The sequence below is a fragment of the Carcharhinus amblyrhynchos genome, chromosome 1, assembly GCF_965287045.1.
Source record: "Carcharhinus amblyrhynchos chromosome 1, sCarAmb.v2.hapA, whole genome shotgun sequence".
Lineage (NCBI taxonomy): Eukaryota > Metazoa > Chordata > Chondrichthyes > Carcharhiniformes > Carcharhinidae > Carcharhinus > Carcharhinus amblyrhynchos.
This window is the reverse complement of record NC_137324.1, coordinates 51060453-51087539: the sequence shown is the minus strand read 5'-3', so window position 1 is coordinate 51087539 and position 27087 is coordinate 51060453. Positions and strand designations below refer to the sequence as shown.

Below are 27087 nucleotides of genomic sequence, written 5' to 3'. Positions count from 1 at the left end.
TTTTGTACTTGAGCTTTAGATTCTAATGAAATGTGAAAGATGTTAACTTGTTTAAAAAAAAGTAATAGAGTTACACAAAACATTATTGAAAAATCAGCTTTAAAAATTCAACAATTACCTTCTGCCTGTCTACATTTGGCAAAAACTGTAGTTGTGGTCCTCTCTACTCTTATCATTATGTGGCCAGATAATTATCCAGCACAGAGTGATGCTGTGAGCTAAGGCTATAATTCACCCTATCCTTATCTGTAAGCAATAGCCAAAAGGTTTCCGATAAATGCCAGCATAAGCTGCCATGACACTCTCTTGAGACCCTTCCCCTTCGTGCACTTTGCTGACCACTGCAGAAACATAGCTACATTCACAGGGTCTACATCTTGTAACCTAAAGATGCTCTTCTTTTCTGTTTGGGAGACTGATACTAAGTCAGTGATACATTGCTAACACTTTGTCATAATGCTATAATGTGAGGCAGCAAAGAGCAAATACAGCCTATTTTCAGCTGTGCTTTGAAATCTTTCTGAGGTTTTAACAAAAAAGGCTTATTTGCAACTGACATGAACCAGATTTTTTGACCTGTGATTTTGAGTTATGATATTCCTTGGGCTTAATGTTTTGCTAGATTTTTGCCTTTATTTTAAAAGCATCAATTAAAAATAGTTATTTGAAGTATTTGCCAGCAACAAATTTTGGCCAGAATGCTACCACTGTTCACACCAGCAGGATCTTTGATCCTCCTGCAGTGAACGGAGATTTGGCTTGCCACCAAATTCTCTGACTTTGTTGCAGTGGAAATGTGGTGTGAACATCAGTTAAGATTGCACCCTTTATCTTTGTATAAATTATTGAGTAACGTATGTAAATGCAAGTAGCAATGTCAAACACCACACAAATTCTCTTTTTTCCCAAAAAGGTGTGTAATGTAATAACAGAGGCTAAACTTCACTTTCCCAATTTCCCTATTTTGTCAAAGGCTTCTTCCTAAACACTTAGGCAAGACCTGAAGGCACTTTCAGGTTTATAGAGCCCAATAACTGTTATCAAAAATGCTTTCTAAAATTATTGACTAATGAATTGTCTGCGCTTTGCTAAATTATAAAGATCCAGCTCTCTAAGCTTATGATAAGAACTAAGGGCTGTTAAATATGCATGGCTCTCTTTTGAATCTTTCCCACCATCTGAGGGGACTGAAAATGGACAAGGCCTAACCAAGATCTTGTATGAAGACAATATATACTTTACTGTTTTAGATTGGAGCATGCTAGCTGTGCATCCCTGTGCTTTATTAGCCCTTACGCTAGACTCACAGCATGCATTTTTAGTGACTGATGTGCTGTAATACCCAGGTGATTTCAAATTCAACGCACTTTGTACTGTGCCCTGCATAATATATGCATGCTTAATACTAGTCCTGTCATCTGCAGAACATTATAACTATCTTCATTAAATGTTATATATTATATACATGCCACTTCCTCTAATACCTTTAGATCTGATGTTAATTTTGTTTTTCATATCAGGTAAAACAACTCTTTGTGCTATCTGCTAACTGCCATACTGTCTACCACCTTCACCTTCATTCAGGGCATTAATGCAGATAATGAAAGCACTGATAGAGGTCACTGATGGTTTAACAAGTCTCAATTACTTACCAATAATCTGCTCAACGATGCTAGGTTTGAGTTCCACGAGGACCTCTTCACTCCGGACCTCATTATTGCCTCGGTCCAAAAGAGCAGGACTGCACAGATAAGAGTGACTGCCCTTGACATCAAGGCAACATTTAATCAAGTGTTCCCCAAAACACCGCAGTAAAACTGAACTCAGTAAAGAAACCCATGGTGTACATGTGATAGCCAAGATGATGTTGCTGCTAATGGAAGCAAGAAAACTGCAGGTGTTCAATTTTCCAGTTTCGTTGAGTGGTGGTGATGCAATGCTCTCTGGTTCATGTTTGTCTATTGGTTTTTCTATTCTAAATCCATGGAATACTGATGGGAAAAGCACTACTCAAGAAGAGAATACCATAGCTCCCTTCGACTAATGAATATTTATAATTTTGCAAAATATAGTTGACTGGTATGGCTACTACTGGTAAAGAGACAAAAATAGGCACATCATACGTATGTACATTCGTTGGCAATAATAGCATGACACTGCCAAGTTAGCTTGCCAAATCTAAACATCAGTGCACTTGAAAGTAATTCTGCAATCGCTGTAGTCCAAATATTCACCAATTGCCAATTTCTGCAGCATATCTGAAATTGGAATTTTCAGTTGATGCTGTAGCTTTTTAGAATCAAGTTGAAGTGGTGGAGGCTGCCTCGCTAAATATTTTTAAGAAGCGGGTTGATGGGTTTTTGATAAGAGAGGGGATTAAGGGTTATGGGGAGAGGGCGGGAAAGTGGAACTGAGCCACGACAGATCAGCCATGATCTTATTGAATGGCGGGGCAGGCTCGAAGGGCCAGATGGCCTACTCCTGCTCCTATTTCTTATGTTCTTATGTTCTTATGTATAGAACATCTGGAGGTTCCTGTATTTTAGTTGTAATAATTTTTCACTTGTGTTTTATTCTAACTTCTCCTATTTTCATTAACAGGCAAAGCTTTGACATTCCTCCTGCTACAGCCTGCGAGCCCTAAGCTTCCAGCACATAGCACAATCCGCAGAACTGCCATTGATTTGATTGGGCGTGGTTTCACTGTGTGGGAGCCCTATATGGATGTGTCGGCTGTGCTGATGGGACTTCTGGAGCTCTGTGCTGATGCTGAGAAGCACCTCACTAAGTAAGTAAAGAATTGAAAAAACATAAATCCAAAACAGTTTGAGAAGGGTGGTTTAATTGCAACAATTTTATCTTATACTTGTGAAAAATAATTTCCCATTCAGAAATTGGTGGTGTCTTACACCACTCGGAATTTAGAGGGCTTCAATTGAAAGCCATGCAACGGGAACATTAAAGTGTTTGGATTGTTGTCATTCTAATTAGTGTGATGTATTTACAACAACGATCAAAATGTATATTTATATAGTGCCTTTAATATAAGGAATCACCTCAAAGCACTGCATAATGGAGCACAAAGGCAAAAAAGAAATATTTGAAGAGGCCAGAAGTTCTCTGAAGCGCCTTTGAGGATTGTGATTACAGTAAGGTGCTATGTCAAAGCAAATTGTTATTATAAAGTTCTTTGTATCTGTGACCTTGGATCTTTCCTTCGCATTAAGAATCTTACAGTAGCTCCTTCTCATGTTTTTCTAAGGGTCACAATTCATGTTCGTTTGTATTGAAGTTTGAGTGCTCACTCTTCTATCTTTGTCCCCCAATGATCTCCTACCTTTTTGCATTTTGTCACACCCCTATGATTTGTGTTATTATCACATTGTAATATAGTTCCTGTACAAGTACAACATTGCCAGTATTCTACCAATTCAGAAAAAGTTCCAAAAGGCTTAATAGTTTTCTGACATCTAACCTCCTGTCTATCTATGTAGCTGCATTCATTCAATACAATAGATCCGATTTTACCTCCGTGCAACTAGATGAGTTTTGAATGAGAAACTCCAGTGTCTATTTGGGTACGCTGAGGGAGAATTTAGTATGGCTAATGCACCTAACCAGCACATCTTTCAGACTGAGTGGAAACCTGAGCACCCGAAGGAAACCATGCAGCCATGATGAGAACGTGCAAACTCTGCACAGGCAGTGACCCAACCAGGGAATCGAACCCGGGTCTCTGGTGCTGTGAGGCAGCAGTGCTAATCACTGTGCCATCATACTGTCCTGGATGTAGCACAGTTTCTAAAAATAAAATCATTACTTTGGCTTGGGGTGCCGGGGATGGGGGTGGGAGGTGAAATTAGCAAAATATAAGTCATAGTGCTGTTCGCACCTTTGAACTTTCAATTTTAGCATTGATGATAAAGAAGTTGCTTTAAAATTGACACTTGTATTTATTTTTCATTAAAAATTTATAAGTGTCAAACTATGATATTGCATTTGCACCAGCCAAATAATTTCAGAGAAAAATGTAACCTTCACGAATAGGTTCATCATTAAGCATCTCTAATTTTAAATTGATACTTAACATGCACTTTTGGTAATTCTTTGCCCAATATAGTTACCCAGTGATTATTTTTAGATCTTGAATTTTCAAGATTAGAAAACAGAAACAAATTCAGTGATGAATGAAACCATTCTTTTGCCTCTGGCACGATTTGTTCAGGGATTTATGCTTTTTTTCATCACTTGGAAAACACTTGAATTGGCCCAAGTCCAGGGGTGTTATCATAAGCTGTCTTTTTTGTCAGGATATTAAAATTGTTAGTTAGCAATATTCCATTATGACATTATCATCTGGTATTGCAGAAAGTGAAGTGCAAGGACTATCCGCTAGTAATCATTATCTAGTCAGCAACCTGAGGGAGGATGTGAGCTTCAAATTGCTGAGTGATTACATCACTCAATGTAGATATACTACATAAATGATTCTGACTTGCTGTGACCCCTTCTAATATAGTTACACTGAGAGTGTAATCTTTCAATGTTTATTAGAAACAGGCTAATGCAAGGCAGCACAGTGAGCTGAGCACAGCTCAAGTTAGAGATGAGATGTGGTTGCTGCTTAGAAATTAGATTTTGTTAGTAAATTTATTTTGCTCTCTGCCCAGCAGCAAGCTGATGTCAGAAATTAATATTTCTACCTTTGCTCAAAGCATAGTAATTAGCTTGCTGAACAAGTGATTCACATATGAGCTTTTTTTTTAAAGTGTGTTTATATCATTTGGCATGTTTCAAAAGTGTGAACACGTGCTTTAATAGCCTGATATATTCACCTGGTTTTCAATACTGTTTCTTCTATGATTGTAACTGTTGCTAAGATGTTTTGTGGCAGCATGTATGCAAAATTAATGTTGACAGCAGGACATTCTCCAAGATATTAAAATTACTGGAAAGAAAGACAGACTTGCATCTGTGCAGTGGGCTGAATTTCATGTGCCCCCAGGGAGGCACATTTCCCGTGGGGGGTAATGTGGAATGGGGTAGGCAACCATCCCACCACCTTCCTGCCCACCACCTGAGTTCACCCCTATAATGTGGTCGGGGGACACAATATTTAAATGAAACAATTCAGGGTCAATTAGGCTTGTTATCAAATCTGTTGATCCTGATAATACAACACCCATGCCATAATACATTTAATGTGCCCTTTTTTTACATGAAATGTTTAAAGGGCGAATGGGAAGGGGAGTGTGCCATTCTTTAAAGGCTGTCCTTTGCCGATTGTGGGATGGCCCTCCCCTTAGACTGAATGCACTTCTTCTTTCCTACCCACTCCCTCCCTTAACCCTGCCACCCCCATCTCCCACACTACCCTCTCCCTGAGTTACCACTATCTTTTCAGCCCGAGACCCCAGACTTACTGGCTCTGGGAATTCTAGGCTTTAGACTCCTCTCTTCAGCACAGCTCTGAAACTATGAAATCATGTCAAGTACAGCCCAGGAGATCAACATGACTTGTCGTGAAATGTTACTTGGTCCCTGAATCAGAGTGCCCCAATGCTTTCCTGATGCTGCAGGGACTGCTGGATCTGCTGCCTCGAAGAATTGACCAGCAGCTCCAGCGGGCAGGATGTCAATGAGGGGTGGAGGTTCCAGTGCAACCTCATTAATCCTTGCCACAGCACTTTATGGCTGTGGGGTGGGTCATCATGGACCCTCTCGATTGCTTGCTGATTTCCTGCATGTGGTTTCCTGGTTGGTCCACCACACTCCCCACGTCATATCACCACCGCAATCTGTTCCAAAGTGCTTTACATCTAATGAAGTTTTTGGGGACTTTTAGAGAGGGAAATGTGGCAGTCAATTTGCACATTGGCTCTCATGCACAGCAATGTATTGATGACCAAATGATCTCTTTGTAATGTTGACTGAGGGATAAACATTGTCCAGGACAACAGGGCTCATACCCTTGCCTTTCTTTGAAATAACATCATGGAATCTTATGCACCCACCTGAGAGGGCAGAAAGTACCTCGATTTCATGTCTCATCCAAAAGCCAGTGCACTCCTTATATTGGATGTCAGTTTGATTTTTGCGCTAAAACCCAGAAGTTAAAAGTGCAATTATTAAATCAGATTAGTATTTTAGTTATCACTCAGTTGATTTGCACTATCGCATAACAATGCTGCATTTGCAGAAAACGTGATCCTTAGATATTCTGTGCCAATGTTTTGAAATTACTGAGTTGAAATCCAGTTAATTCCCATCCATGTTTTTATTTCTCCTTAGTTTTTGGTTGAATTTACATTCTAAGATTAATGTTGGTGTGAAACCATGTTCACGCAGGGGGACATGAATATAGCTGAGGAGGACATTGGGTTGCAGGGGTGTAAAATAGACAGTATTACGGTTGATAAAGGGGATGTGCTGGAAATTCTTGAGGGGCTGAAAATAGATAAGTCCCCTGGTCCGGATGGGATCTACCCTAGGATTCTCTGGGAGGCTAGAGAGGTGATTGCAGAGCCTCTGGCTCAGATCTTCAGGTCGTCATTGGTCTCTGGTGTAGTCCCGGAGGATTGGAGGATAGCGAATGTTGTCCCATTGTTTAAGAAGGGGAACAGAGACTTTGCCGGGAATTATAGACCGGTGAGTCTTACTTCTGTTGTGGGCAAGGTTTTAGAAAAAATTATTAGGGATAGGATTTATAGTTATTTGGAGTGTAATGAATTGATTAGAAATAGTCAGCATGGTTTTGTAGCGGGTAGGTCGTGCCTTACTAACCTTATTGAGTTTTTTGAGAAGGTGACCAAAGAGGTGGATGGGGGCAAGGCAGTTGACGTGGTATACATGGATTTTAGTAAGGCGTTCGATAAGGTTCACCATGGTAGGCTTCTGCAGAAAATGCAGATGTATGGGATTGTGGGTAATCTAGGAAGTTGGATCAGGAATTGGCTATCAGATAGGAGACAGAGGGTGGTGGTGGATGGTAAATATTCATCATGGAGTACAGTTACGAGTGGTGTGCCTCAGGGATCTGTTTTGGGGCCACTGTTGTTTGTAATTTTTATTAATGATCTGGATGAGGGTATAGTTGGGTGGATTAGTAAATTTGCTGATGACACCAAAGTTGGAGGTGTGGTAGATTGTGAGGAAGGGTGTCATAGTCTGCAGGGAGACTTAGATAGGTTGCAGAGCTGGGCCGAGAGGTGGCGGATGGAATTTAATGCGGAGAAGTGTGAGGTAATTCACTTTGGTAGGAGCAACAGATGTGTCGAGTATAGGGCTAACGGGAGGACTTTGAATAGTGTGGATGAACAGAGGGATCTAGGTGTGTGTGTACATAGATCCCTGAAAGTTGGGAATCAAGTAGATAAGGTTGTTAAGAAGGCGTACGGTGTCTTGGCGTTTATTGGTAGGGGGATTGAATTTAGGAGTCGCAGTGTAATGTTGCAACTGTACACTACTCTAGTGCGGCCGCACTTGGAGTACTGTGTGCAGTTCTGGTCCCCGCATTACAAGAAGGATGTGGAGGCGTTGGAGAGGGTGCAGAGGAGGTTTACTAGGATGTTGCCTGGTATGGTGGGGAGGTCCTATGAGGAGAGACTGAGGGATTTAGGGTTGTTTTCGTTGGAAAGAAGGCGGCTAAGAGGGGATCTTATTGAAACATATAAGATGATTAGAGGTTTAGATAGGGTGGATAGTGATAGCCTTTTTCCTCGGATGGAGAAAGCTAGCACGAGGGGGCATGGCTTTAAATTAAGGGGGGGTAGCTACAGGACGGATGTCAGGGGTAGGTTCTTTACCCAGCGGGTGGTGAGGGATTGGAATGCCCTGCCTGCTGCGGTTGTAAATGCGTCTAGTTTGGGGGCGTTTAAGAGATCTCTGGATAGGTTTATGGACGAAAAGGGATTGGTATAGGCTAGTGGGTCATTGTTTTTGTAACTGGTCGGCGCAACATCGTGGGCCGAAGGGCCTGTTCTGCGCTGTAATGTTCTATGTTCTATGTTCTATGTTCTAGATACAGCCTAAGAGATCAACATGATTTGTAGTGAAATCTTATTTGGTTCCTGAATCATATTGAATCCTAACTCCAGATTTATACTGGTTTAAAATAAAGTCCAGTATTAAATTTGTACAATATTAAATTTCTGCATCTTAAATGCAGTCAAATTCTGTGCTCAAAAAAGGACATGTTACGGAAAAAAAACAATTTTCATACACTGTCTTTATCAAAGAGAAAACTGGGATAATATAGCTTTTCCTGATAATATATGCAAGGCAAGCAACTTGAATTCAGCCTGATTCTTTTCTAAAGACAGCTAAAATTGTACTTAAAATTCCAGAATTTGCTAATAAAAATCTACCTGTGAAACCATATCAGTGACTTGAAGGGTTGAATGCATGGCAGCTAAACTTTCTAATGACTTAAATGAATATAGAAAAGCAAGTAGTGAACAGATGTGGTATTGAAGTTGATTTTTGTGGAGGCAGAGAGACTTCCCAGATTTTTAAAAATAGCATCCAGGTCTTGTTTCTGGGAATCCCAGCCAGATACTCTTGGCCTTCAGTTATCATCTAGGCAGGGATATGGGTGCGGGCATGTACAGGTTGCAAGCAGTGCACTTCCCTACTTGGCTGGTACCATTGCAACATTAGCTTCTTCTAATCCTCTGCAGTTTTCATGGGAGTCATGCCAGCTTTTCAAAGAGTTCACAACCCCTCAGAGGTTTCACAAATCATAATCTGGATGAGGGAATATGTATGTAGAAAGGTGAGTGCTAAGCTATGCCCCTCTACTCACCTGCCATGGTGCCTCATACCCACCAAGCTATGCATCTTTATCCATCTGCTATTGCCCTTCATACTTTTCATGCAAACTATGCACAGCATACCCGTCATGCAAAATACAATACTTACATATTCATTCACCTGTACTACCATGAATCCTGTATTAACAATAGCAGACATAGAAAAGTTTTTAAATAAGTTATTCATTCATAGCTCTATACTTCCTAAATAAACCTGGTTTTGTACAGCTCTATAAAATATCTAGAACTTTAAAGTGTCAGTTGTAGAAACTACAAGTCCTTACCATTTCTTGTATAACTAAACATTGTGCATTTGACAGAGAAAGCATTGTCAATTGAGCAATATTTTGAAATATATATTGTGTCAGCATGGCCTAGTTCATAATCTAAATGTTTTAGGATATAAACTTGTGATTTAAGGATTTGAATTTTTTTAATCATTCGCAGGATGGGTCAGCATTTATTGTCCATGCTAATTGCCCTTCAGAGGATGTTTGTGACCCACCTTCTTGAACCACTGCAGTCCATTTAGAGAACTGGGGAAATCCCAATTTAAAATAGGTAAACATCTGACGTGAATGCAATATAAACAAACCTAAATAGGTTATAATTCAAAGAATCAGTGTTGCTAATCAAAAGGCTGGGCTATTTTGAATTTAAACTACTTGGTATTTTGAAGAATATTTTACACCACTCTAAAAGGAGCAAAGTCAATGCATGGAGCAGGTTGGGCAAGCCCTTAACCCATCTCCTTGCTTGCACCAAAAACCAATTCAAATTGAATGCAATTCATGACCCCTCGAGAGAAATCCAAGATCCAGGCTGACAAGAACTGGCATTGCACCTGATCATGGCTTGATCTGACACTTGGGGCACTCTTTTACCATTGGATTTTAAGTGTTGGGCAGACTTGAAACTCGGAATGCTTCAGATCTGACTTTTAGACCTGTTCTCAAGTGCCCCCATACGCACTCTGCCTGCAAAAATATCAGCGAGTCTGAATCGCGCCTATAGGCGGGGCTTAATGCACCCGAAACTCTGCAGCTCCAATCGGCGTCTCCCAACTGCACATGCACAGGAAAAAATGATACAAATGCTGCTCCCCTGCCACATCCCTCCCAGGCCAGATAATGCCTTCCCTAGCCTGCACAGACACTGCCTCACCCCCACAACATTATTGACAGCCTTATACCCCTACCCCCTCCACCACCCAGACCAATTGTGGGCCCTCTCTCCCTTACCCCACCCGATCTCAGACAGAGAGGCAATGGACCCCCTTCTCACTCCCCATGCCCCCAATCTCAAATGGAGTGGCAGCGGAATTCCCCACACTGATCTCAAGTAGAGAGCCGTCAGACGCCTAGGCACTTATTTCCTCACCAACCCTCACAGATGGAGTGCCCGTATCGGATTTATATGGAGCATGTCTGTTTGGCCGATTCCAGATGGTAAAGGGGAAGTGCCGTTAATGTTGGGTGTGCAGCCCATTAAGTCAATTTAAATGTATGTAACAGGGACAACATGATGGTAAAATTGTGCCTTTGATCTTCGCCAAAAGGCTGAGAAGTATTAGTGCTAAATTTGCTTTGATTCACTTTAACAAGCATTCTTGTTTAAGAAATAAAGAGGACTGCTGCAAAAGGATTGACTCGTGATACCAATGACTTGTAAGGATAGTATAGTAAAGAAACTTTTCTCGTGTCATAGAGGTCATAGAGTTTTACATCGGCCCAATTTGTCCATGCCATCCAATTTTTACCACTAAGCTAGTTCCAATTGCCCACACATGGCCCATATCCCTCTATGCGAGGTGATGCATTTTGGCAGATTTAACCAGGGCAGGACTTACTCAGTTAATGGTAAGGCGTTGGGGAGAGTTACAGAACAGAGAGATCTCAGGGTACATGTTCATAGCTCCTTGAAAGTGGAGTCACAGGTGGACAGAGTGGTGAACAAGGCATTCGGCACACTTGGTTTCATCGGTCAGAACATTGAATACAGGAGTTGAAATGTCTTGTTGAAGACATTGATGAGGCCACACTTGGAATACTGTCTGCAATTTCGGTCGCTCTATTATAGAAAGGATATTATTAAACTAGAAAGAATGCGGAAAAGATTTACTAGGATGTACCGGGACTTGATGGATTGAGTTATAAGGAGAGGCCAGATAGACGGGGACTTTTTTCTCTGGAGCATAGGAGGCTGAGGGGTGACCTTATAGAGGCCTATGAAATAATGAGGGGCACAGATTAGTTAGATAGTCAGTATCTTTTCCCAAAGGTAGGGGAATCTAAAACTAGAGAGCACAGATTTAAGGTGAGAGGCAAGAGATACAAAAGTGTCCAGAGAGGCAATTTTTTCACACAAAGGGTGGTGAGCGTCTGGAACAAGCTGCCAGAGGTAGTAGTAGAGACGGGTACAATTTTGTTTTTTAAAAAGCGTTTAGATAGTTACATGGATAAGGTGGGTATAGAGGATTATGGGCCAAATGGGATTAGCTTACGGGTTTTAAAAAAAAGAGTGGCATGGACAAGTTGGGCTGAAGGGGCTGTTTCCATGCTGTAAACCTCAATGACTCTATGACTATGACTCTATACCCATTTTACTCATGTAACTGTCTAAATGCCTTTTAAAAGTCAAAATTATACCTGCCTCTATTACTGCCTCTGGCAGCTCGTTCCAGACACTCACCACCCTCTGAGTGAAAAAATTGCCCCTGTGGAGCCTTTTATATCTCTCCCCTCTCACTTTAAACCTATACCCTCTGGTTTTAGATTCCACTACCGTTGGGAAAATATGTCAGTTATCTAACTGATCAATGCCCCGTATCATTTTACAGACCTCTATAAGATCACCCCTAAGTCTCCTACGCTGCAGGGAAAAATGTCCCAGTCTATCCAGCCTCTCCTTTTAACTCAAACCATCAAGGTCCAGTAGCATCCCACTAAATCTTTTCTGCCCTCTTTCTAGTTTAATAATATCCTTTCTACAATAGGATGACCAGAACTGTACACAGTATTCCAAGTGTGGCCTTGCCAATGTTTTGTACAACTTCAACAAGATGTCCCAACTCCTGTATTCAATGTTTTGATCAATGAAACCAACATGTCAAATGCCTTCTTCATCACACTGTCAGCTTGTGACTCCACTTTCAAGGAACTATGAAGTTGTATTCCTAGATCTCTGATTTTTCTATAACTCTTCTCAATGTCTGACATTAACCGACTAGTTCCTGCCCTGATTTGATTGACCAAAATGCATCACCTCACTTTTCTCTAAATTAAACTCATCTGCCATTCATCGGCCAACTAGCCCAATTGATCAAGATCCCTTTGCAATCTCGATAGCCGATCTTGGTGTCATCTGCAAACATACTAACCGTGCCTCCTAAATTGTCATCCAAATCATTAATATAAATGACAAATAACAGTGGACCCAGTATCGATCCCTGAGCCACATCGCTGGTCACAGGTTCCAGTTTGACGTGATAAATTTTTGAATTCAATATTCATCTATACTGATTCAAAATGAGTGTTAGCAAAGTAAATCTGAGTTTGGATATCTTTTAATCAAGGCAGGAAGCATCTGATTATATGTTGGACATGGTGAGTTCTTGCTAGTATGTCAGCATCTGTCCTCAGAGTACTACACCTTCTTCACTCATCTGATGAAGGAGCAAATAAACCTGTTGAACTTTATCCTGGTGTTATGAGACTCCTTACTGTGCTCACCCCAATTCAACGCTGACATTTTCACATCATAACGTCTGCCCTATTAGCAGAATCTTAATTTGTAGCTTCTAGTGGACCGTGGTCTTCAGTTTGAAGTGTGAGACTCTTCAAGAGACCACAGTCATTTACAGAGAACTGCAAAGCCTTTTTGTTTGACAAACCCTTGAAATGATGATGGAATTCAGATCAATGTTAAAAATGTCATTCAAATGAAGATGCTGTGCAGCTGATTCAGATTTTGTGAGATATATAAGCCCCTTAAGCAGCACAGACTATTCTTCTATAACATTAATTTTTTAATCCAGTTTAGTTAACAAATAGCATCCTATTACACAAAAAAATCACATTGCAGTAGGTTTTGCCATTGAACATAATGCTGCTTAATTCTTTTTGTTAAAATTCACGTTTTCTGACCTCCGATTTATATTTGATGTGTGTATTATGTAGAGCAAAATGTATGGCATCCTTTAATGCTTCAAAGGATATTTGCTTGGAATATCTGTAGCATGAAAGCAGAAAATGCAGTTATTTGTTGCATACAGTTTTCAGTTAGTTACTGAAAAAATTGACCTGCATGGCCTTAATGCATTTGGATAATTAAATGCTATTTTTTGAAACTTAACCAAAAAGGTATTGCATTCATAACTCTTCATAGATGGCATCTTGTAAATAATTTCAATGTTTCTTCATCTTTCTAAGAACATAAGAAATAGGAGCAGGAGTAGGCCATCTAGCCCTTCGAGCCTGCTCCGCCATTCAATAAGATCATGGCTGATCTGAAGTGGATCAGTTCCACTTTCCCACTTTCTCCCCATAACCCTTAATTCCCTCATCTGTCAAAAACCTATCTACCCGTGTCTTAAATATATTTAGCAAGGTAGCCTCCTCCACTTCAACGGGCAGAGAATTCCAGAGATTCACCACCCTTTGAGTGAAGAAGTTCCTCCTCAACTCCGTTCTAAACTGTGCCCCCCGCCCCACCCCATCCCTATCTTGAGGCTGTGTCCTCTAGTCCTGCTGTCCTTTCTGAGCGGGAAGAGTCTCTCTACCTCTACCCTATCCATCCCTTTCATTATCTTATATGTCTCTAAAAGATCCCCCCTCATCCTTCTAAACTCCAACGAGTACAGCCTCTCTTCATAGTCTAACCCCCTCGTCTCCTCATCTCCTCATCATCTTTCTTATTGAAATCAGATGATAGCTGATTTATTTTATTCTCCCTTTTACTCTGCCCACTCATCCTCCTGATCTTTGGTGATGTGCTATTATAGAAAATCATAGAAATAGAATCATAGAAACCCTACAGTGCAGAAAGAGGCCATTTGACCCATCAAGTCTGCACTGACCACAATCCCACCCAGACCCCACTTCCATATCCCTACATATTTTATCCACTAATCCCTCTAACCTACACATCTCAGGACACTAAGGGGCAATTTTTAGCATGACCAATCAACCTAACCCGCATATCTTTGGACTTGGGGAGGAAACTGGAGAAAACCCACGCAGACACAACGAGAATATGCAAACTCCACACAGACAGTGACCCGAGCTGGGAATCGAACCCAGGTCCCTGGAGCTGTGAAGCAGCAGTGCTAACCACTGTGCTACCGTGCTGCCCTTAATTAGCTACCCTTAATGGAGTGCGATGCCTTGTCTTCCTCTGTGACTTTTGATAGACATATGATCCTCCCTAAACAATATACGAATACTTTATAATCCAAACACACCTGAGATACTGTCATGTTAATACCGTATTATTTAATCTATACCAAATTTATCTCAGAAGATAAATGCTCCTTGCCAATTTATATGAGATAGACACACAAGTGTTCAAAAACAAATCCATATAAAGATAAGTGCAGAGAGCATCAGTAGAACATATACTTCTGCCACACTTTTAACACAATACTATTACAATTATGTGTTGCTTCCTTGAGATTTTTCCTTGCATGGCAGATACTTTATAACTCCAAAACTGACAAAGAAATTTGTTAAGAGCTGCCATCCCACTTCAGGCCAATCCACATCTAATAACCTGCTCAGAAAACTCTACTCACATTTTTACAGCAACGACAAATTCCACCACAGCAGCTGAGATAATCACAGCATTATAAAATAATCAATATCATTCTACAAAAACAACCCACAACATTCTTTCAAAAAAAATCAATTTGCCCTAACTCCCGATGTTAACAGATCCTTTAAAAAACTTGCAGGATTCAGACCTGCATCTTTGCCAAAAACTAGTAAGTTCCTCTTTGGGTCATATCCTGTGCACCAAGTCTGAAATGCATCCACTACTTTTTGAGATATGTTTTTTACAGGCAAACAGATAGGTAAATGTACAGGAATGAAAACATTACCTCCACCCTCTTCAGTTTGGAGGCAAAAATGCTTTGTGATACATATAAATGTAAAATCTAAATGCTTGGCTGAAAATTAATGATACATAATTTTGTCAAAAACTCCAACAAAATTAAATAAGGAGTGGTTGTGCCTTAGTATACATTCAAAACTGAGAGACCAAGACCAGGAAACTCATTTGCACTGCATTTTTCTCTTGAAATAACTGCAATTTCATCACAAGATGTTAATATCTGCTGTGCTATTCCAATCTTTTTGTTCCATACATGCTACAATTTAGAAAAACAAGGGTGTGACCGCAATACAATAAAGTTTATGGAAATGGATGGGGTGTGGGATGAGGGAGAAACTGAGCGAAGGAGAGATTTTGCAAGTAAATCCTGCCTTTTTTCCTTGCTAGACCTGTTCAAGACAATAAATGATTATGGCCTTGGATGTTGTTTCTTTTAATCTCTACTATGCGATAGGCAAAAAATTCCCTTAAGTATTTGATGCAAAGCGTGAACGCAGTTGGCAAAGAAAGAAAAAGCTCTTTATAGAAATGACTAAAACATGATTATGCTTACCTTGAAAATCAGATAGTGGCTTGTTAGATACATATATTTGTAACAACGTTGATTTTTGGTTGCATTACATTTTCAACCTCTGTCAGTTCAGCTCAAGCAGTCAACCCTCTTTTTCCTCAGCACAGGGTGGTGCTTTTGCTTCACAGCATTTAAATCAAACAAAATTAAAATCTGATCGCTATATCTTGCAATATATAAGCTATATCTTGCAATCAATGTTGCAAATTTACCTAGAAAAAGTATTTTGCTTTGCAATTTAATAAATGCTGTGTCGTCCTTTTGCTTTAGTGCATCAGAAATGAATATTTAATAAAATATTTCATTTATTATGTGTATTGGCAAGACTTGTTTCAACCTTCCAGAATATAAGAATAACACTGGAGTGCAGTTAAATCATTTGACGAATATAAAATGAAGATAAAACTACTAAGAAAATAATACCTATGATCAGAAAACTATGTGTGGATAAATTTAAGCTGATTTAACTTTCAAACACTGAAATTTTACGTTCAGCATTCAATAATTTGCTCAGTTTTATCTCACACCAGAGTTAGATGCAGGAATATTTTTTCTGTCACCCAACCCCTTCCCCCAATTTGTAACACTCAAATTGCTGCGTTTTTGACCTGTCAAAATAACCTGCTGTACAATATTTCAGTAGTAGTTTGCTGGTTGCTATAGTGTGGAAGGTCATTCTATAATTGTATGATACATTTTCAATCAATATTATTGGGTGAGAGAGATTATTGGACCACATATCAAAGTGAAGCTTTAAAAAAGGTTTCACAAATGGACATTCAATTATTGGCATGCTAAGCAGTAGAGGATCCACGTATAGAAATATTCGATTTTGCTCTCTCATTCTAACTGCATTTTAATTATATGGAAATTATGCATAACGTAAAAGTACCTATCAGAGAAAGTCTAAAATCAGAACATCAGGTAAAATTTTTTTAAATGTCACCTGTTGGTGATGCTTTTTAATTAAAATAGTTTTGGATTTAAATGTTTGTATCTATCTTTAAAGCTGAATATTACATTTCTGTTTTGAAATATTGAAATGATTACTATAAAATCTACTGATCTTGTTGGCGTAAAAGTCATAATTATGACTTTAATGAAGTGTAGCTGCTCAGAACCCTTGTGCTCCAAAGTTCCCCGAATGCAAAAATGCACCTTGTGTTTTAAGTAAGAAATATGGTTGATTCTTAGCAGAAAATTGATTCACTGCTATTTGTCATTAATCCTACAATGCCAGCAGGAAACTAGATGGTAGCATTAATGCAGTTAAATAGCATGGATGCGCATTGTGCCAAGTGGCAGCCCTATGGTTGTAAGCAATGAAATTATTAGAGGGATTACTTTTAATTTGATTTATTATTGTCACAAGTATTAGTATAGAGTGAAAAGTATTGTTTCTTGCACGCTATACAGGCAAAGCATACTGTACATAGAGAAGGAAAAGAGAGTGCACAATGTAGTGTTACAGTCAAAGCTGGGGTGTAGAGAAAGATCAACTCAATGCAAGGTTGGTCCATTCAAAATTCTGAGATGGCAGCAGTGAAGAAGCTGTTCTTGAGTTGATTGGCATGTGTCCTCAGACTTCTGTATCTTTTTCCCAGCAGTAGAGAGTATGTCTGGAGTGCATGGGGTCCTTAATCATGCTGGCTGCTTTTCCAATGCAGCAGGAAGTGTAGATGAAGTCGATGGATGGGAGGCTGGTTTGAGTGATGGGCTGGGTTTCGTTCATGACCCTTTGTTGTTTATTGCAGTCTTGGACAGAGCAAGAGCCAGATCAAGCTGTGATATAACCAGAAAGAATGCTTTCCATGCTGCATCTGTAAATTTGGTGAGAATCATAGCGGACATGCCAACTTTCCTTAGTCTTCTGAGAAAGCAGAGGCATTGGTGGGCTTTCTTATCTAGGACAGGTTGTTGGTGATATGTACACCTAAAAACTTGAAGCTTTCTGTTTCTACTTCATCTCCATTGATGTAGACAGGGGCATGTCCTCCACTATGCTTCCTGAAGTCAACGACTATCTCCTTTGTCTTATTGACGTTGAAGGACAGATTGTTGTCATCGCGCTGGTTCACCAGATTTTCGATCTCTTTCCTGCACTACATCTCGTTTTTGTTTGAGATCCGACCCACTGTGGCGATGACGTCAGCAAACTTGAACATCGGGTTGGTGAGAAATTTGGCCACATGGTCATAGGTGTATAAGGAGTATTGTAAGGGGCTGAGGACACAACATTGTGGAGCACTGGTATTGAGGATGATCGTGGAGGAGGTATTGTTGCCTATTATTAGTGATTGCAGCCTGTAGGTTAGGAACTTCAGGATCCAGAATTTAATCCTGACAAATGTGAGGTGATGCATTTTGGAAGGAATAATGTAGAGAGGAGCTATGTGATTAAAGGTAGACAAATTAGGAGTATAGAAACACAGAGGGACCTGGGAGTGCAGGTTCACAAATCCATGAAGGTTGCGACACAAGTGGAGAATGTTGTCAGGAAGGCTTATGGAATGCTAGCCTTTATAGGCAGGAGTATAGAGTTTAAAAGCTGCCGTCTAATGCTTCAGTTGTATAGAACGTTGGTTAGACTGCATTTGGAGTACTGCGTCCAGTTCTGGTCACCTTACTACCGGAAGGACGTGGAGTCTCTGGAAATGGTGCAGAGGAGGTTTACCAGGATGTTGCCTGGCATGGAGGGGCTGGGTTACGAGGAAAGGTTGGAGAAACTGGGACTGTTCTCCTTGGAAAGACGGAGATTGAGGGGGGACATGATAGAGGTATATAAGATACTGAAGGGAATAGACAGAGTCAATAGTGAGAGACTGCTCCCTAGATTGGTTACAAATACAAGAGGACATGATTTAAGGGTGAGGGGGGAGAGGTATAATTTGGATATGAGAGGAAGGTTCTTTACGCAGAGAGTTGTGGGGGTATGGAACGCGCTACCGAGTAGGGTGGTGGAGGCGGGAACGTTGGACTCGTTTAAGGTTCAGTTAGATAGGCACATGAGTGAAACGAGGATGGAGGGTTATGGTAGGGGTTATTAAATAAGGGTTAGAACCTCGGGAGACACCGGAAAGGCAGGCTTGTGATTAACGTTTTTGTCTTTTTATTCCGCAGGTGGAGGTCCACCTCGTTGTCAAACGAGGGGCATGCACACGGTGGGTCGTGCGTGGGCTGCTCTTGGAGGTTCCAGGAGTGGCCTAGTACTTCGTGTCGGTGTGTGTGCTTGATCCTGGACCGGTAGACGGGCGCCGCAACAGCTCGGTGACTAGCACTGCTAGCTGTGCAGATACATGGATTTGGGCCTGTGTCTGTGGGAGCTTGTGCATTCTCCCTGTGGATGCGTGGGTTTCCTCCGGGCGCTCCGGTTTCCTCCCACACCCCAAAGATGTGCTCTTAGGCTGATTGGTTTTACCAAATTGACACTATTCTCCCCTGAATCTGGCTAAGTCAGGGGTTCTATTTGTAGATACGCAGGGTAGAATAGGTGTAGGGTGATGCGGCGGCGCGGGCTTGTTGGGCCGAAGGGCCTGTTTCCCGTGCTGGGTTGTTCTTTGTTCTTTGTTCAGTCACAGAGGGAGGAAGCAAGCCCTAGGCTACAGAGTTAGGAGATGAGTTTCGCAGGAATACTGGTGTTGAAGGTTGAGCTGTAATCAATAAATAGGAGCCTGACATAGGTGTCTTTGTTATCTGTGTGTTCCTGGGTTGAGTACAGGGCCAGGGAGATGACGTCTGATGTGGATCTATTGCTGCCATGGGCAAATTAGTGGATCCAGCAATTTGGGAGGCCAGAACTGATTTGTGCCATATCTACCAGAAGAATGGCACCAGATGTGAATAAGTGCCCAGTTTTACTAACATTCTCACATTTACAGAACAGGTAGAACACTGCTGGATTTCTAATATTCAATTGGCTGGTCAGACACTGGCCTCAACATATTTAACTGGGCTTCTTTTTCATTTGCTTCTTCTTTGGAGCTGAGTACTATTATGGCACCAATTAATCACTGTTGCAATAAAAAAGGAGAATAATTAAGCATTATTTGGTCTGCTTAGGAGATCCTTTCTGTGCTCCTGTATCGGCTGAAGTTCCTGAAATTAGTTTCTCACTCAATTTGCAATTCAGTGGGCTGTTAGAGCTCTAAATTGAATATTTTGGCTTTATTTTCAAGTTTTATGTTGAGGGCCTGGAATGTAAACTTTTTGCACAGAAAATTTCAAAATTATGGACAACTTTGATGGAAATAAAACCCTTCATATGCAACATGACAATAAAATATAGTTTTTGGTTCCTGTGTACTCCAGTAATACTTGTGCAAACTGCAGTCAATCTCAGTTCAGCTGATAATGTGTTTTTCATGTAACAATGAAAAACTGTAATAATTTTCTGCCATGCAGTTTATTGTAATATAAACTTGATTGTAAAGTAATTTGTTCTGTACCATCACTAGAATTAGCATGCTTTAAGCTGATGTAACGAGTTCTGCATCGTACAATTTGGACTGTAAATATGATGAACCATTTTCTTTAGGTGAAGTATTCACAAAGGTGTAAACAAATAAATCAGATAAGAGTAATGGCCACTGGAGGTTACTTCCCCTTGCTGGTTTTTCATGTTTCTATTTCCATTATTCCCTTCCAGCAATTCGCACTTTGCCATGGTGCCTGTTTGTGTCATCCACTCATATCACTTCTGCTGTTTAACCCTCTTATGTGCTCCGCCTGAATAGGGTCATTTTATTTCCTTTGCTATATGTGTGAGCTTATTCCCTTCTCTCTTTCCCCTATTTTAGTTTTGGAATGCTGTTCAACATAGCTTCCTTATGACGTGAGACATTGACTGACTTATCTCTCTCCATGGATGTTATCTCATCTACTCAGTGCTTCCAGTTTTCTTTTCTGTATTGGTTTTCAGACTAAGGAGGCATTTACACAACAACTGCAATATTAACAAATTACTAGGCTTCACTGATATGTTACCATTTGAATGTAAATATACACTAAACTTGGAGCTTAAATCTGGAACCTGAGAGAAATGGAGTAAAAATCAGTGCAGAATCAGAGTGGGTTTTAACTTCTGATTTTTATTATGGCAGTGGTGAAAAGAAGTACTCGCCTTGTCCAAAGCTAAACCTTTGGATGGGTTTCAATTTTTAAAAGTGGTTCAATTCCATAGAGCTACAATTTGGACATTGTCCCCACCCTCCTCCGGTGTGTTTTCAGTTTGGGGAGGTGTACACAGGAGGGGTGAAAAGCCTTTCCACCTGTCCCCCATCCATTCCCCATAATACAGTGGGTGGGCAGGCTCTGAAATTGGTAGGCAACCTGCCGTTATTTAAAAAAAGTAATTCGCAGGCTGTTGAGCTTGTTGTCAAGCCAATTGACCCGTACTTGATGCTGCCGACTGCATAAAACATTTGACATGGGCAGGAGTGAGGTACGTGTCAGTTGGAGTGGGAATCTTGCATTTGAGAGAGATTTTTGAAAAGGCAGCAAGGGAGGAGGTCACAGCAGTTGGGGAACCCTTTGCACTTTGGGAACAGCCCCACCCCTCGAGATGTTATCCTTTTTCTTCCTCCCCACCTGACCTCCAAAACCTTTGCCCTAAGTAGCCTGATCTTCCTCCAGCCCAAAAGTCCATGATTTACCTGGCTCTGGGATCCATTGAAGTTCTTTGAGGAACTGCTCACAGTCCCAGCGATGTCCATTAGTTAGTTCTGGTGCTGCTAGGACAACTAAAGCTGACAATCAGGTTGGCTGGCAGTTCTCAAGTGCAGGGTCTCCTCCCACTCAGCCTAAGCCGCATTCTCAGGTCTTGCCGGCAGCTTGTTATTGCTGCACAATGGGCTCCTTTTGGGCCCATCATGTGCTAGCTGGCTCTTGCAATGCCCTTAACCCCACCCATGGCTCCTGTGAAATTTAGCCCACAGTATTTGTTTATTTAGTAAAACTCTCTACTTTGTCCAATACTCAGCAAACTGATGACAGTAATTGTACAATAAGTAAGTTTGCGCTCACTTTGTTTCTACTCTTTAGCACAGTGAAACAAAATGACATGGCATCAGGTCTCAAATAATGAAGTCCACTCTAACTTAAAATAAGTTGTAGAACCTGCAGAAAATGAATCGACACAGGACAGCAAAGCTCTAAGAACCTGGTGTAATGAAGGGCTATATGCTGTATTTGATCAATCAAGAGCTGTAAACGGTGCATGTTGCGCAAGTTGCCGCATTATGTCATAGTCCCTATAGTGCTTTAATTTTATAATTTATGCTGGAATATTTAATATTAATGAAATGGTTCCAGAACCTTGCATTGCAATGTAAGCAGTCTTCTCTTCATGTGATATCACAAAAATTGCAAAGTTAGTTGCTATAACCAGCTTCCATTTTTCACCAAGACTACTTAATCCAACGAAAGGCTGAAATAAGTGTTTATGCCTTCGTGTGACAAAGCCAGAATGGTAAGACACAAGTGGCCTGATACGTAATGCTTCCAAATAAAGCTGCAGTTTCAACCACTGCAACCCCTGATCTCATAAAGAAGCTCTATGTGCTACTTTACCATAGAGGAGATGGTGTATAGTTTGATAGCAATAAATAAAGAAAAATAATCAGAACATGAAATCTCACAAGACAAACAATTAGAACACAAAATCTTTTAAATAGACTCCTTTTTCTGTCGCATACTGTAACACTGATTATTTTATTCAGAATATGTTTCAATTCTTTTATCACAAATTCATATCTGCATGGGTTTCCTCCGGGTGCTCGGGTTTCCTCCCAGAGTAGTCATGATGTGGATGTGCCGGCGTTGGACTGGAGTAAACACAGTAAAAAGTCTGACAACAGATTTTAGTCCAACCGATTTATTTGATAGTAAACGCACAAGCTTTCGGGTTAGTCCCTTCGTCAGGTGAATGGAGAGTTCTGGCCTCAGACAGAGCATATAATCAGCAATCTGTAAACTGTCTGTGCTTTATATGCTCTGTCTGAGGCCAGAACTCTCCATTCACCTGACGAAGGGACTAACCCGAAAGCTTGTGCGTTTACTATCAAATAAATCGGTTGGACTAAAACCTGGTGGTGTCAGACTTTTTACTGTGTTCCTCCCAGAGTCCAGAGATGTGAGTTAGGTTGATTGGGCATGCTAAAATTGCCCTTAGTGTCCTGACATACATAGGTCAGAGGGATTACTGGGTAAATATGTTGGGTTATTGGGGTAGGGCCTGGGTGGGATTGTGGTCAGTGCAGACTTGATGAGCTGAATGGCCTGTTTCTGTACTGGAGAGTTTCTATTTCTAATTAAATTAAACTCCAATTTAAATGAATGTACAAACAAACCACTTATGGGACCAAAAATCTACGGACCTTGGATCCTGGTGCTGAGTTTGGGGGATTGGTCTGGGGATTCTTCATTTTCTGAGTCAACAATCTCTCTCAGTCAGGATCTCCCATCATGGCAAGTGGCCACCTGTGAGACAGTAGTACGATGACCTCATCCTGAACCTGTAAATCTACATCAGATTGGCCTCAGGCATCGCTGACAGGCGCTGGTTGTTGGTCTCATAAGTGGTTTAATTGTACATTTGTTTAAATTGCAATTTGTGACAATAGTCACTGCTGAAATATATTTTGAAAATAATATAACAATATTGCTTTGTAAGTAGGCTACAAAGTCCAAAAAGAGTCACCACAATTTTCAGAGTTCCATAATCCAAGTTGGCTGATATCGACAATCTAACAGTCAGCTTTCATTTAGCTCAGTGCTCATCAGTGGTTTTCTAGACACATTGCAAGCAGGTATAGTGTCCCCATAACCTCTCTCAGACATACTGCTGACTTTGTCTGGGATTGTGGAAGCTCCAATTCCCAAAAAAGGTCTGTTGAAAGTCCAGAGGAAGAATGGAGCAAAAGTATATCTGGATCTTGGCCTAATTTGTGCCCCTTTATACTCTTACCATTGTACATGTCCAGGCAGTGCGAAAACTGAAGAATGGCTCCTCATTGCAATCCTTGTTTTGTTCATTGAAGTGAGGGTTAAAGAAGCAATTTAAAATTCATGATGTTCAGGTCAGAATTTTACCCCTAGATGGCACTTTAGTAACTGCATTGAAAGATGCATCTTAAAGTTGAATGATCAGATTTTAATTTTCTTTCTGTCTTCCTCTGCACACATACCACATGGTAGAATGGACTTATCCCTCATCTGAATTTTTTCAATGTTGACATGAGGTTTAATTCCTCAATTTTTCGTGCAGTGTTTTATTGGGAGAAAAAAAGCCGCCTAATATTTTATATGGCCCGCAGGATGAATTGATTATGAATGTGAATTTTCATTTTTAGCATCAATTAGAAGAATGTAACAATTTTGCTTTTTGATGCCAAACATTAGACGTTTGAAATATTTAAAAATTCAAGCATGAAATTTATTTTTTATAAAATTACTGTTTTTTTCAATAAAAAATATGATTCATTGATACTGTGATGATATACCGGAAACCTATGAGCAATGAGAAGTAAAGGGAAAATGTGTGTTTTTTTTGTGTAAGGGGTGAAGATATTAAGAGTATGTCTTCACCCATTAGAAAATGACTAATATCATGTTCTGAGCATTTTTAATTTGTTCATGGGATGTGGATGTCACTGGCAAGGCCAGCATTTGTTGCCCATCCCTAATTGTCGTGGAACTGAGTGGCTTGCTAGACTATTTCAGAGTGCAATTAACAGTCAACTCCATTGTTGTAAAACTGGAGTCACATGTAGGTGAGGACAGGTAAGGACAGCAGATTTCCTTCCCTGAGGACATTAGGGAACCAAATGGGGTGGCACGATAGCACAGTGGTTAGTACTGCTGCTTCGCTGCTCCGGGGATCTGGGTTCAAATCCTGGCTTGGATCACTGTCTGTGTGAAATTTGCGCATTCTCTCTATGCCTGCGTAGGTTTCGTCCTGGTACTTCAGTTTCCTCCCACAGTCCAAAGATGTGCAGGTTAGGTTGATTGGCCATGCTAAATTGCCTCAGAATGTGTAGGTTAGAGGAATTAATGGGTAAAATATGTAGGGATACAGGGATAGGGCCTGTGTGGGATTGTAGTTGGTGCCGACTAGATGGGCTGAATGGCCTCTTCCTGCATTGTAGGGTTCTATGATTCAAATGGGTTTTTACGACAATCAACAATGGTTTCACGATCATCTTTTAATAGCAGATTTTCATTGAATTCAAATTTCAACATCTTCATTGGTGGAATTCAAACCTGGCACCCAGAGCATTACCCTTGTCTCTGCATTATTACTCCAGTGAGAATATCACCATATCACTCCATATTGTGGAAATTAACTGTGGAAATTTTGAGTAGTGGAATTTTTTTTTCTGTAATTTGAGATACTTCAAGGGTTTGGCTTTTATATTCAGTTTATTTATTTAATAAAATGTACACACTGAAACTGATTATTATAATCTAATTATAGCATCAACCTGGTCCCTATTAGCCATTTACAATTGCTTTGAACCTGGCAGCATTGTAAATATCAGTAGGATTTTTTACCAAAAAAAATCAAGGGGGTGTGTTTCATGCTATCATATAGGGGACAGAGCCTCAGCACAGCCAAAAAACCTGGCTGCACAGAGAGTAGCGCCATTTTCATCTGCCCAGATGTCCTTACATTTCATGGTCTCCATTTAGTGGTTTCTGAGATCAGGATCTAACCAATAAAATGTACCAAGTTTACTAATAGTTGGCAAACAAATGTTAATGTGGGGGTGAAATGTCAATCCAATGTTGAAATTTAGGTATCTGTGAAATTATGACATGAATAATCGACAAGTTGTAGACCTAGATTTCCAAACAATCCTGTTACCAATATAAAACCTTTTTAATGTTTTTAAAAAGAAGTCTCCATAATGGCATAGTCTTTACACTATTATAGAGTCACACAGCGCAGAAAAGGCTCTTTGGTCCATCGAAGGTGGCACAGTGATTACCACTGCTGCCTCACAGTGCCAGGGACATGGGTTCAGTTCCCAGCTCAGGTCACTGACTGCATGGAGTTTGCACATTCTCCATGTGTTTCCTCGGGGTGCTCCGGTTTCCTCCCACAATCCAAAGACGTACAGATTAGGTTGATTGGCCATGCTAAATTTTCCCTTAGTGTGCTGAGATGCTTAGGTTATAGGGAGTAGCAGGGTAAATATGTGGGGTTACAGGGATAGGGCCGAGGTGAGATTGTTGTTGGTGCAGCCTCAATGGCCAAATGGCCTCTTCCTACACTGTAGGGTTTCTATGTTTTCTATGAGTCTGCACTGACATTAACTACTAGTAAGGTTACGCTAATCCTATTTTCCTGCACTTGTCCAAAATCTTTGAATGTCATGATATTTCAAGTATTCATCAAACCGTTTCAGGGTTATAAAGTTTCCGGCCTCCACTACCTTTCCAGGCAGTGTATTTCAGATTCACGTCATCCTCTGTGTGAAAAAGTTTTTTTCTCAATTCCCCTCTGAATCTTCTGCCCCTCACCCTAAAACTATGCCCTCGTGTGATTGACTCCTCAACCAAGGGGAACATCTGCTTTTTATTCACCCTGTCCATACCCCTCATAATCCTACACACCTCAATTATGTCCCCCTCTCTGCTCTAAAGAAAACAATCCAAGCCTATCCAGTCTCTCCTTAAAGCCCAAAAGCTCCATCTCAGACGATATCCTGGTGAACCTCTTCCATACCCCTCTAGCGATATCACATCCTTCCTCTGAGGTGACCAGAACTGCGTACAGGACTCCAACTGTGGCCTAACCAATATTCTGTACAGCTGGAACATAACCTCCTTGCTCTTATACCCTTTGCCATCACTAATAAAACTAATATCCCATGTGCATCTTAACTACCCTATTCACCTGCTCTGCTGTCTTCAGGGATGTGTGAAAAAGTACCCCAAGATCCATCTGTTCCTCTGACCTTCCAAGTGTCCTGCTATTCAACAAATATTCCCTTGTCTTGTTTCTTTCAAACTGCATCACCTTTTTCAAAAAGTGTTTTTAATTTATTATTGTCACAATTAGGCTTATGTTCACACTGTAATGAAGTTACTGTGAAAATCCCCTAATCGCTGTACTCTGGCGCCTGTTCAGGTACACTGAGGGAGAATTTAACATGGCCAATCCATCTAACCTGCACATCTTTGGACTGTGGGAGGAAACCAGAGCACCCTGAGGAAACCCATGCAGACATGGGGAGAATGTGCAAACTCCATACAGACAGTGATCCAAGCCGGGAATCGAATCTGCTAACCACTGTGCCATCCCACCTTGCACTTTTCAGGGTTAAATATTGTCTACCATTGCTCTGCCCATCTGATCAACCCAGCCATATCTTTCTGTAACCTACCACCTTCAATATTAACCACCCTACCAATTCAGTGTCATCAGTAAATTTACTTATCATTCCCCCCGTGTTATCATCTATATCATTTATGTAAATAATAAAGAATCAAGCATCCAGCACTGAACCTTGTGCTACACTGCTGGACACTGGCCTCCAGTCACTCAAACAGCCTTCTACCTCTATCCTTTTATGTCCTATTACTAAGCCAGTT

General features: G+C 40.7%; 1 protein-coding gene across 6 annotated transcripts in view; it reads left to right on the top strand.

The window, feature by feature from the left end:
- Positions 1–27087, top strand: part of wdr7 (WD repeat domain 7) — a 695157-nt gene that overhangs the window by 465485 nt on the left and 202585 nt on the right. For all 6 annotated transcript variants that reach the window (XM_080182523.1, XM_080182596.1, XM_080182751.1 and 3 more), the window contains one exon: positions 2602–2788. In XM_080182523.1, coding sequence (XP_080038649.1) covers positions 2602–2788 — 187 coding nt within the window. The remainder of the gene's footprint in view (positions 1–2601; positions 2789–27087) is intronic.